The 13,627-nt window shown below is 44.5% G+C and overlaps 1 protein-coding gene across 2 annotated transcripts in view; it reads right to left on the reverse strand.

The window, feature by feature from the left end:
* Nucleotides 1-13,627, reverse strand: part of LOC143274911 (uncharacterized) — a 55,757-nt gene that overhangs the window by 25,993 nt on the left and 16,137 nt on the right. For both annotated transcript variants that reach the window (XM_076578899.1, XM_076578898.1), the window contains exons 2-3: nucleotides 1,936-2,041; nucleotides 839-925 (exon numbers count right to left, since the gene is read on the reverse strand). In XM_076578899.1, the coding sequence (XP_076435014.1) occupies nucleotides 839-925; nucleotides 1,936-2,041 (193 nt within the window). The remainder of the gene's footprint in view (nucleotides 1-838; nucleotides 926-1,935; nucleotides 2,042-13,627) is intronic.

Genomic DNA, 13,627 nt, shown 5'->3' on the forward strand with positions numbered 1-13,627 from the left:
ATGCATGTGTGGGTGTGTGTGATGCGGAGATCTGTCAAGAACAAGCCTATCAATGACAGTAGGCATTGGTTCAGGATACAGCACTGAATGGAACAGTATGCTGAGGTCCAACCTGAGTCACAGCTATTTTTTCAGACATTGCAGATGCTGTTTGAGCCTCATGGAGTGTGTAAACATCACAGGCACAAATATTTTATCTCACAATTATTTCTGTCTGAGGCAAAACGTTTGTGTCTACCCACCAAGTTGACACATTATCTAAAGCAGAAGATGTTAAAAGCAAGCCATGAAATTATGAGCTGAGACTGTAATATCTGTATCTAATAAAAGCAAGCTACAACCTTTTTCATGAGAAATTCGTATACCGGTTTTTCATAGCTGAGACAGTAAATATGTGCATATAATCATAGGAAGATGATATTTTACCTCAGGCAGTAATTATGTGTATTATAATCACAGGAATTTGAGTTTTTACTTGAAGCATTACATAATTTATGCATATATTAATCATAGGAAGGTGATATCTTACCTGGGGCAGTAAATATGTGTATGTAATCATAGGAAGGTGAGATCTTACCTGGGTTAGTAAATATGTGGAATTAATCTTAGAATGGTGAGATCTTACCTGGGGCAGTAAATATGTGTATATAATCATAGGAAGGTGTGATTTTACCTGGGGCTGTGTATATATAATCATAGATGGTGAGTAAATATCTGTATGTGGTGGAAGGTGATATTTGACCTGAGGCAGTAAATATGTGTACATAATCATAGGAAGGTAAAATCTTACCTGGGGCAGTAAACATGTGTACGAAATGATTGGAAAGTGAGATCTCACCTGAGGCAGTAGGTATGTGTCTTTCCGGATAGAGATCTGTCAGGAACAAACTGTTGACCAGCGTGGACTTTCCCAGCCCTGATTCACCTGCAATCCATGATGCCATTGTCATGTCACCTTCACACATGTCACTGTCACAAATCATATCACTGACACACTTCATGTCACTGCCACGCATCATGTCAGTCATATCACTGTCACACCCATTCATCCCATGCCATCATGTATGTCACACACATGTCACTGTCACTGTCACAAATCAAACCACTGACACACTTCATGTCATGGTTATGTGTCATGTCACAGTCGCATCACTGTCACACCCATTCATCTTATGCCATCATGTCTGTCACACATCATGTAAGGGTCACACATGTCACAAATCACATCGCTGACAAATGTTATGTCACTGTTACATGTATGCCATGTCACGGTCACATCACTGTCACACCCAGTCATGCCACACCATCATGTCTCTGTCACAGTCACACATGCCACACCATCATGCACTGACACATATATATATCATGCCTCTGTCACTGATGTATCAACACCCTGCCACGCCATCATCACCATGCCACAACATTGACGCCACAACACCACCAGCTGCCCCTATCATCAGTCTCATCAGTTTATCAACAACACTCTGAATCAGTGACACCATTATCACCTCCACATCAATCACTGTTCATCTATAGCATCATCATCATCATCATCATCACCACACCACACTGCATTACAACCACCAGAATAAACAGAAGTAGAAATCAGAAATAAATAAATAAAGGACGGAAATAGATGAAAAAAATAATATATGTATATGCACACACACACACAGTATGTATGTATGTGTATGTATATATATATATATATATATATATATATATATATATATATATTGTATGAATGTGTATCTATCTATCTCTATATCTATCTCTGTATCTCTCTCTATATATCTATATCTGTACATCTACTACAGAGAGAGAGATAGAGATGAATGAATCAGTAAATAAACCAATAAATAAATAAATGAATGAATGAATGACTGAACACACAGAACTTGTGAGGAAGTCCTGGCCAGTGAGTCTGTCACTTACCGACAACCATCAGTGTGAACTCGAAGCCTTTCTTCACGGACTTCCTGTGCACCTGGTTGGGCAGGTTGGCAAAGCCCACATAGCCTGCCTGTTCCGGGTTGACAAACTGAAACACACACATACAAGAGAAACTGAAATACACACACACACATGATGAACTGAAACACACACACACACACACACACACATGACAAACTGAAACACACACACACAAGAGAAACTGAAATACACACACACACATGATGAACTGAAACACACACACACACACACACACATGACAAACTGAAACACACACACACAAGAGAAACTGAAATACACACACACATGATAAACTGAAACACATACACACACATGACAAACTGACACACACACACGTCAAACTGAAACACACACACATGACAAACTGAAACACATACACACCTGCCTACGCTCACACTTCTATGGACCGACATCACCAACCAAATTTTGTTGGGTTTTTTTGTTTGTTGGTTGGTTTTTTTGCTGCTTCATCATGCACGTTCCATTGGCATTGCTCTCACACCACTCATTCTGAGTCCCCTACACACAGCCACATCCTGGTTTGTTTTTCCCTGTCCCAGTGTTGACAGTCCACATGGAAATATCAATATTAAGTCGCCAGGAGGCCACACACCAGAGGAGACCCGGCACTGCTGCGGAGTCACTTTGGTGGTGTTCAGTTGTGCCTTTTCTGTCCACCTCCATCTGTGCCGGTGTGTGTGTGTGTGTGTGTGTGTGTGCACATTCGCACATATTTTGTGTGCTGAATATCTTTGTGTGTAGGTGGGAAGAAGTCGGAAGAGAGGGAACTGACCAGCTTGTACAAAATATCTGGTGTGGTGGTGGTGCCATCTCTTTCATTGTCTTCAGGCGTCTGCATTGATCTGTTCATACATGCAGTCTTTAATAATCATGTCACCTTCTCCGAGTGCTCCAGAGAAGAAAATGACCAGGGCAACTTAAGTTTGTGGTGTGGGAAACTAACAAGACAAACTATCATTGCTGTACTGCTTCTTCACAAAGAATAACCTCACGTTTCTCACAGCTCAGCAGGGTGGGAGCAGGGGGCCTGGGGGGCTGGGGGCCGGTTCTTGCAAGTGACACATGAACATAACTATATCTTATCCCTCTGTGTTAGACCCTCCGCCCTAACCTATTTAATTTTTTTTCATTTTTTTTTTTTCAGTCCTCGACATGCTTTGTCTTGTCTTGGGGAAAGCTATGTAGTGTGCGAAGAGGACTGAGATTAACACTGTAGCCTACATGTCAATCGTGAAGAAGGGTTGTGGGGGAGGAGAAGGCAGACAGACAGACAGACAGGCAGACAGGCTGACAGACAGACAGATAAACATAAGCCCCAGAACACTGCCAGACAGTCAAGACACAGCCAAACCGGTTCCTCTCTTGCCCCGGTTCTCTGACCCCTGTCCAATCGTTTACTTTCATCTGTCTCCCCCACCCCATCCCTACTCACCATCCCTTTGAAGTTGTGTGTGTGCTGGTGGAGTTCGGGAGGGAAAAAAAAACATAAGCGCAAACTGTTCATCTGAACTATGTGTGATACAGGCTCTATCAACCTTCCTTCTTCACTCAAAGAGTCTTGAGGAGATCTAGTGGGATAGGTTCTTTGCTTCACTGCTATGCTCTCTCTCTCTCTCTCGCTGAGTGTGAGTGGGGGAGAGAGAGAGAGAGAGAGAGTGTGTGTGTGTGTGTGTGTGTGGTGTGTGTGTGTGCCAGTGCGTGAGAGAGAGAGAGAGAGACAGACAGACAGACAGAGAGACAGAGACAGAGTGACGAGCAGTGCCAAAGGAAATGGATGATGGGCGCGATAGGGAAAAAGTCGGAGGAGGTGGGGAAGGAGAGAGAGAGAGAAAAAAAAAAAACGAACAAAAATAAAATAACACTGAACCACTGTCTGTGTGTGGCGGGGTGAGAGGCGGGTAGTGTAGTGGAGGTGAGGGGCGAGAAGCGAGGGTCAGGGTCTGGCATCAGGAAGGCCGCCAACAGACAGGGGCTTTGTCTTCGCTTCCCAAATGAAATTAGAAGGGTGAGGAAGTGCATCGTGTGTGCGTGCGTGCGTGTATGTGTGCGTGCGTGCATGAGTGCGTGCGTGAGTGTGTGCACGCACCCGTATAATTGCGTGTATGTTTCGTGCCTAAGCGCCGAAGTATCTTGTTTGTCCTATTATGTACTTTCATCACTCTGCGGGCTCTTCGCTTTCGCTGTGACGAAGAGACAGGGACAGATGGGAAAAGGCCTCCTTGAGGAGGGTGGAACGCTGGTGACTCTCAGTGGTGCCTTGTCCTGAACAGTGCAGACACTACAATGACAGCTGGTGACAGTGTGATACAGTCACTATAATGACAGCTGGTGACACAGTGTGATACAGACACCGCAATGACAGTCTGGTGACACAGTGTGATACAGACATCACAATGACAACTGGTGACACAGTGTGATACAGACATCACAATGACAGCTGGTGACACAGTGTGATACAGACACCACAATGACAGCTGGTGACACAGTGTGATACAGACACCACAATGACAGCTGGTGACACAGTGTGATACAGACACCACAATGACAACTGGTGACACAGTGTGATACAGACACCACAAGGACAGCTGGTGACACAGTGTGATACAGACACCGCAATGACAACTGGTGACACAGTGTGATACAGACACCACAAGGACAGCTGGTGACACAGTGTGATACAGACACCACAATGACAGCTGGTGACACAGTGTGATACAGACACCACAATGACAACTGGTGACACAGTGTGATACAGATACCACAATGACAGCTAGTGACACAGTGTGATACAGACACAACAATGACAGCTAGTGACACAGTGTGATACAGACACCACAATGACAGCTGGTGACACAGTGTGATACGGACACCACAATGACAGCTGGTGACAGTGTGATACAGACACCACAATGACAGCTGGTGACACAGTGTGATACAGACACCACAAGGACAGCTGGTGACACAGTGTGATACAGACACCACAAGGACAGCTGGTGACACAGTGTGATACAGACACCACAATGACAACTGGTGACACAGTGTGATACAGACACCACGAGGACAGCTGGTGACAGAGTGTGATACAGACACCACAATGACAGCTAGTGACACAGTGTGATACAGACACCGCAATGACAGCTGGTGACACAGTGTGATACAGACACCACAATGACAGCTGGTGACACAGTGTGATACAGACACCACAATGACAGCTGGTGACACAGTGTGATACAGACACCACAATGACAGCTGGTGACACAGTGTGATACAGACACCACAATGACAGCTGGTGACAGTGTGATACAGACACCACAATGACAACTGGTGACGCAGTGTGATACAGACACTACAAGGACAGCTGGTGACACGTTGTGATACAGACACCACAATGACAGCTGGTGACACAGTGTGATACAGACACCACATTGACAGCTGGTGACACGTTACTATACAAACACTACAAGGGCACGTTGTGATACAGACACTACAAGGACACGTTGTGATACAGACACTACAAGGACAGCTGGTGACACATTGTGATACAGACACTACAAGGACAGTTGTGATACAGACACTACATGGAGACGTTGTGATAACAGACACTACATGGAGACGTTGTGATAACAGACACTACATGGACACGTTGTGATACAGACACTACATGGACACGTTGTGACACAGACACTACAAGGACAGTTGTGATACAGACACTACATGGACACGTTGTGACACAGACACTACAAGGACAGTTGTGATACAGACACTACATGGACACTTTGTGATACAGACACTACATGGACATAGTGTGATAAAGACAATACGTGGACACAGTGCGACAAACTCTCTTCTCTGCTTCTTCGTTTGTGGGCTGCAACTCCCACATTCACTCGAATATACATGCATGACCGATTTTACCCTGCCATGTAGGCAGCCACACTGCATTTTCGAGGGTGTGCATGCTGGGTATGTTCTTGTTTCCAGAACCCACCGAACGCTGACATGGATCACAGGATCTTTAACTGACGTGCGTAATTTGATCTTCTGCTTGCGTATAGTACACACGAAGGAGGTTTAGGCACAAGCATGTCTGCACATATGTTGACCTGGGAGATCGGAAAACCTCCGCCTGTTATCCACCAGGCGCCGTTACCGAGATTCGAACCCGGGGCCCTCAGATTGAAAGTCCAACGCTTTAACCACTCGGCTATTGCGCCCGTCTGACACACACTACAAGGACACAGTGTGAAACAGACACTACAAGGACACAGCGTGAAACAGACACTACAAGGACACAGTGTGAAACAGACACTACAAGGACACAGCGTGAAACAGACACTACAAGGACACAGCGTGAAACAGACACTACAAGGACACAGTCAGTGTGACACACACTACAAGGACACAGCGTGAAACACACACTACAAGGACATAGCGTGACACACACTACAAGGACACAGTGTGACACACACTACAAGGACACAGCGTGAAACAGACACTACAAGGACACAGTCAGTGTGACACACACTACAAGGACACAGTGTGACACACACTACAAGGACACAGCGTGAAACACACTAGGACACAGCGTGAAACACACTACAAGGACACAGCGTGAAACAGACACTACAAGGACACAGTCAGTGTGACACACACTACAAGGACACAGTGTGACACACTACAAGGACACAGCGTGAAACACACACTACAAGGACACAGTGTGAAACACACACTACAAGGACACAGTGTGACACACACTACAAGGACAGTGTGACACACTACAAGGACACAGCGTGAAACACACACTACAAGGACACAGCGTGAGACACACACTACAAGGACACAGTGTGACACACACACTACAAGGACACAGTGTGACACAGACACTACAATGTCAGCTGGTTGTGAACGTAACAGACACACAAAACACCCGTGTAGCTCTTGCCCTGCCACAGTTCAGTTCAGGTCAGTCACAGTTCACTTCTAACGGCTCCCACGGCGCCATTACATCTCTCACCTGCTGCCTGCCTGCTGCCTTTTCCCCCGAACAGCTCCCCATCACCGATACTCCCCTTCCTCCTCTCTCCATCCATCTTATTGCCCCCCCCCCCTCCTCCCCAATCCCCTCCCATCTACCCCACAGGCTTTGCATGCTATCTGCTGCTCCATCGCACCCGCCCCCCCGCCCCTCCCTTCCCACACGTACACACACACACACACACACACAATACAAGCCCAACAACAGCACAACTTCCCGGGGCGTACTACACATTAATTTCTTTCTTTCAAACTCTCTTCCCTTCTCCACTGCCAAGTCAAGACTCAGAGCGTGTCAACGACACACCACTGAACATGAACGGTGTAATAAACCTGACAGTGTCAAATGACCCATTACACAAGGTTGGTGTAATAAGGCTGACAGTGTCAAATGACAAGGATGATGTAATAAACCTGACAGTGTCAATGACACATTACACAAGGTTGGTGTAATAAGGCTGACAGTGTCAAGTCACAAGGACGATGTAATAACTTAAAGCTGAGTGACAGTGTCAATGTCACATTACACAATGCTGGTGTAATAAGGCTGACAGTGTCAAATGACAAGGATGATGCAATAAGGCTGATAATGTCATCGACACACTTCACAAAGATGGTGCAATACAGCTGATAGTGACAATGGCACATTACACAAGGACTGTGTTATAATGTTGACATTGTCAGTGACACACAACGTAATGAATTAATAATATAATAATTAAAAAATCAAATTTTTAAAAAGTCACAGAAGGGTGCCTCCTGGACATCTAAGTTGATTGAGCATGGTGTTTGCATTCTGAAGGTCACAAGTTCGAATCCTGGGAGTGGAAAAAAATAAAAGCTGGCGTTCAATCCAAAGGCGGTCGTCGTTCCGGTTGGTATCTACAATTACAATATAGTCTGTGCTAGCAATATAAGGCTTCACGCTCTTAACTACTGTGTGTGTGTGTGTGTGTTCCTTTCCCTCCTTCTCCCTCCCCCCCTCTCTCGTCCAATGTTTTAGTGTGCAGTGTTGACTCTATGGGTAGCATTCAGTCAGGCATGACCGTTACCCCCTCCCCTCCCATCCCCCTTCCCCCCCAAGTCACTTAAAAAGACGGGTGGTGTGATGGACCACTGCGCATTAATGAAACAGATCTGTTATAGCTCGGTGGTGTGGGTGGCATGTGACATGAAGCTGAGGACAAGACGCCGAACACCAACAGAAACCACAAGCGGAAACCAACCACAGAGACGGTTAGAATTCAGGTCAATCGCAACCAACTGAACATGCTGACACCGAGGAGGAGTGTTCAGTGGACTGACGGACATCCCCTTCCTCCTCCCCCCCCGCTCCCCCTCACTATCTTCCTCTCTTTTCCCCACTCCGTCATCCTTCACCCTCGCCCCCCACGCCCTCCCCTCTCCCCTCCCCACACAATAAAAGCTCCATTTGCTGCTGGCAAGACTTCACCAACTCCGAATTTTTTTTTTAATCTTCACATTTTCCCTTCGTCTCTCCAGGCCCAGTGTTTTAGTGAACACTGTTGACTGTTTTCAGTCAAATACCATCATCTCAGATGAACAGACTAGTGAGACTACAAATAAATAAACGAAACGAAACGTTGACTGTTTTGGGGTGCGGGGAGGGCGACCGGGCAGTCAGGCATTGCCATCACCCTCCTCCCCTCCCTCTCCTGGAATGTTTTTTTTTTTTCACGTCGGCCATATCACCACCTGAGGTGGGTGAATGTACAGACGTGACATGAAGCTGAGGACACCACACCACAACCAACACGCTGAGAGGAATGTTCATAAGACTGACACCCCCTTCCCCTACCACCCCCACCCCTTCACTCCACACACAACGAAAAAGATATGCTGGCAACGTTTCACGTTCTCACTGGCCAACATGATTTTTTCTACCTTTCCTCTTCCATTCTCTCTGTGTCGAGTGTTTTAGCGAACAACTGTTGACTGTTTGGGGGATGGGTGGAGGGGGTGGGCGGTCAGTCAGGCAGCGTGGCAGTCACCCCTTTTACTTCCCCCTCTTCCCTGCTCCTGGGATGGGTTTTCCCTGTTGGCCTTATCACACACAACCTGAAGGGCACAAATGAAGGGCTGTGTCCACATTTCTTCCCCTCGACTCGTCTGTGTGACTGGGGAAGTGAACGCGTCCACGCCTTGTTATGAACACTACTCGTTCCATTTTGAGAGGGGGAAAAATGTGGATATTGCAACGTGAAACTCAGGTGGTGGTTTGTGTGGAGTTGGGGTTCGTTGTGATATGGTATGGAACTCAGGACAGCGACAGACACCACACTGACAACCGCACTGACTGACGTTGACAAGAATGTTCTGAAGGCCGGCAGACACACCCTCTCCCACCCTTACCCTACCCCCGCCCTCCTTCACCCCACAACACAGCAACACGAAAGCTCTGTGCTTGCTGGCAAGGCTTCACATTCGTTCAGACCAACTTTTTTCCCCCTCCCTTTCTCCACACCGCTCCCTCCCTTCTCTCTCTCTCTCTCTCTCCAGGTCCAGTGTTTTAGTGTAGGGTGTTGACATTTCGAGGGTGGCAGCCGGTCAGGCGTGGCCGTCACCCATACCAGCGCCACAGTGGCTTGATCTCTAACCCCCCCCCCCCCCCCCCCCCCAACCCTGACTGACCCCGCGTTCCGCACCAGTGGCTGAACTGTAGGGGTGACAGTACTGACACACGTACTGCCGCTGGACACACACTTCCCTTTCTCTGTCACCGCCCCCCCCCCCCCCCCCCTCCGCGCCCCGTCCTCTCTCTCCCTCCCCAACCCCCCCCCCCCCCGCCCTTTTCCCCGTTCCTCTCTCCATCACCATCCCACTGACTTCGTCAACGAAACCTTCAAGACCCACAGTGTTTCGGATGAGACAATAAACCGAGGTCCCGTGTCAGAGTAGCATGAACTTACATAGATATATAAATGAATGAATAAAAGAATAAACATAAAAAACGGCAACAAAATGGTAGTACCTGGCAAAATTCTGATGTAAAAAAAAAAATCCACTCTGGCAGTAAAACAAATACATTTGAAGACAGAAGCGTGAAAGAAACAAACACATGGCTTGCGTTTCACTGTGCCGACGCGCTCTCACCCTGGGAGAGCAGCCCGGATTCCAAGCCACACTGAGAAATTTGTTGTCACTACAAAAAGTAATACAATACAATACAATGCAATACAAAGTCTGGCATCCACGGTATCGTTCAGCAAGAATCGAAACGGCAAGCACGTAAACTGATCTAAACAGAGAGAGAGAGTGTGTGTGTTTGTGTGCGTGCATGTGTGTGTGTGTGTGTGTGTGTGTGTGTGTGTGTGTGTGTGTGTGTGTGTGTGTGTGTGTGTGTTTCCAAACTGATGAAACCCCAATAAAACAAACAAACGAACAAAAATCAACACGTAAAACATCAGGGTGGACAGCCGCGGCTGAATGTAACATAACCAGTACAACAGCTGGTTGCAGAACTGATCATGCACCCCAACAACAGTGCGGTGAATCAAACTATGCATCAGTTATCCATCACACACTCACGCATACAACACTCACGCATACTACATACAGAGAGAGAGAGAGAGAGAGAGAGAGAGAGAGACAGACAGACAGAGACTGAAACACACACACACACACACACACACAGAGAGAGAGAGAGAGAGAGAGAGAGAGAATGAATGAATGAATGAATGAATGTTTTATTGCATTCAGGCCATAGGCATCATTGCATTGGGATCCTGGGAAGGGGGACGTGCTGACAATAGCATTCCGTTGACATTCCTATGAATATTAGAAATTATCCAATACTCTGAAGTTGCATGTAACAACAACGATTTTGTACAGGATTGGTATAAATAGTCATCATTTTACTGAAATGGATTTTCATACGACATTTTCTATCACACACGTATCTATAAATGTTCTTCTTCATTGATTAGTTATCGCTTCTTGTCTGCGTTTAATTGAATGAAAAATATATTTTGCTACAGAACGAGATCGATGTTTATCTACACCGTCCAGCAGAATGTTAATCTGGACATTGACATACAAACCAAGAAACTTTTTTCTAAGATCAACATACAAAGGGCATGCATATATAAAATGATATTCATCCTCATTCACACCTTTACAAAATGGGCAAAACCTTGCAACCGGATTTTCAGAGTATCTCTCATAGTTCTTATTTAGCGGCAAGACTCCAAGTCTTATTTGTGTCAAAGCGACTCTGAGGCAATAAATATCCAAATGTACAAAATAAAGTCCAGTTCTGAAACCATCTTGCATGGATGAATATAAAGCGTATCTTTCCTTATCTCTGACAGATGCCGACCATTCTTGCACATACATATCAATCAGTCTCTGTTTGAACTGTAATATAAACATCTGCATATTATCAACTCCTTGATTCAACCACACATAATTGAATCCAGTTTTACACAAAATTTCTCTAATTCCTGTTACCCAACACCTTTTACCGTTCCCATCTAAGTTTACTAGCATAAGATACGCCTGTTTAGGTAATCTATCTAAATTCATTTCTAATAATCTGAACCAATATTTTACGGCTTTCGTGTATGAGTTAACGTATAATGGGTATCTGCCTAATTCTGAGTATACTAGTTTGTTGGGTGTTTTGAGGGGAACACCGAGAAATCTTTTGCAAGCTAATAAATGTATTTTTTCGACGCTATCTAAACGTTGCAGCCCCCAAATCTCTGCTGAGTACAATAGAATAGACTGAATTTTGGAGTCAAATATTTTGAAAAAGACTTCTCGGGACATCTCTTTACAATTGTTAAATGCTCTGCATAGAAGGTAAAGTGCTTTTTTTGCTTTTGTTACTAGATGCCCTGTGCCTACATTAGCACTCAACATTGTTGTGAATGTGAACCCTAGGTAACAGTAGGTGTTTACCACCTCAATTTCCACACCTCCAAAAAACCATTTTTCTTTTTTACCCAGATATCCCCCCTTTCTGAACACTATTATCTTTGTCTTACTTCTATTAACATTTAACCTCAAGCTATCACAGCATATTTTCAAAGAGTTAAGTTGTGTCTGTAATCCACCTGGTGTAGTTGCAATTAAAGCTACGTCATCAGCAAAAAGTAGAATGAAAACTTCAATAAGAGTGGGAAGTAACTGTACACCATGAACCCCAGTATCATTTATATAATTGGCTAACTCATTAATAAAAAGTGAGAAAAGCGTGGGACTTAACCCGCAACCCTGTCTTACACCTACAGGACAATCAAAAAACTCGGAGTATTCTCCATTCGAACGAACACATGAAATGAGAGAATCATACATAGACTGAAGGCAACAAAAAAATTTCCCTTTTATCCCCTCCTTGTGCAATGTTTGTAACAATTTGTTATGATGGACAGAATCGAACGCCTTTTTAAAGTCAACAAAAGCCACATACAGTTTTCGACCATTGCTACTTAATATTTTCTGGGCAATTGAATACAGATTGAATATGTGATCAATTGTTGAATAGTCTTGTCTAAACCCAGCCTGGTTTTCAACAATTACATTGTTTTTCTCCAACCAGGCATATAATCGTTCATTCAAAATTGAAGTAAAACATTTGCAAGTAACATTGATTAAAGATACACCCCTGTAGTTATCAGGATTATCCATATTACCCTTTTTGAAAATTGGTACCACTATAGCTTTGGCCCACTCTTTGGGATATACGCCACTATCAAAAATCTGATTAAATAGCATCGTTAAAAAGTTAACAACATTGTGTCCACCAGCTTTCAACATTTCTCCTGTAACACAATCGGTTCCGCTGGCTTTTCCGCATTTTATTTTCTTAATGGATTTCTCTACTTCCTGATGTGTGATTACTTGATTTAAAGCATGTTCTTCTTCTTCCTGGGTATTACTTTCTATGTTTATTTGATTATCTGTACTCTCTTCATTAAAACTGAATACTGTCTGGAAATGCTCAAACCATTGCTGGATACTTATATTTTCACTGTTGCATGATGTTTTCTTTAGTCCTATTCTTTTCAGATCATTCCAAAATATCGAAGACTTATTCATATTTTTACACAGTTTCTCTGCTGTTTCACGCCGGAAACTCGTCCTTTTGGTTTTCAATAATTTTCTGTATGTTTTTCTACTTTCCACATACAATATTCTCATTTCCGGACACTTACAATTGCAAAATGACTCACTCTTATTTTCCATGTACGTCATCCGTTTGTTCTGACATGTGCAACGTCCCGAGCGTTTGTGCTTTTGGTATAAACGTAACAGTCTTCGACATTCCCGCTTTGCCTGCCTGCATTCCTCATCAAACCATTCTGCTCCTTTTGACTTCTTCCTATGAGACATGTTTTTCACCATACACTCAGCAGCTCCAAGTAAGTACTGATTAAATAATGCCAGTGCTAAGTCAATATTCTTGTCTATTTGGTTTATGGCTTCATTCAGATTTGTCCATCCCTCTTCGTTTGTAAGTTTGTCTTTGTATTCGTCTTCTTTGTCTACATTCCAAACTATTTTCTCTATAGTATTGTATCCATTTCTTTTAATATTGTTCTGTGAATTTGTATCAGTTCTTACCTCTGTAAAC

The sequence above is a fragment of the Babylonia areolata genome, chromosome 29 (genome assembly GCF_041734735.1).
Source record: "Babylonia areolata isolate BAREFJ2019XMU chromosome 29, ASM4173473v1, whole genome shotgun sequence".
In the NCBI taxonomy this organism is placed as follows: Eukaryota; Metazoa; Mollusca; class Gastropoda; order Neogastropoda; family Buccinidae; genus Babylonia; species Babylonia areolata.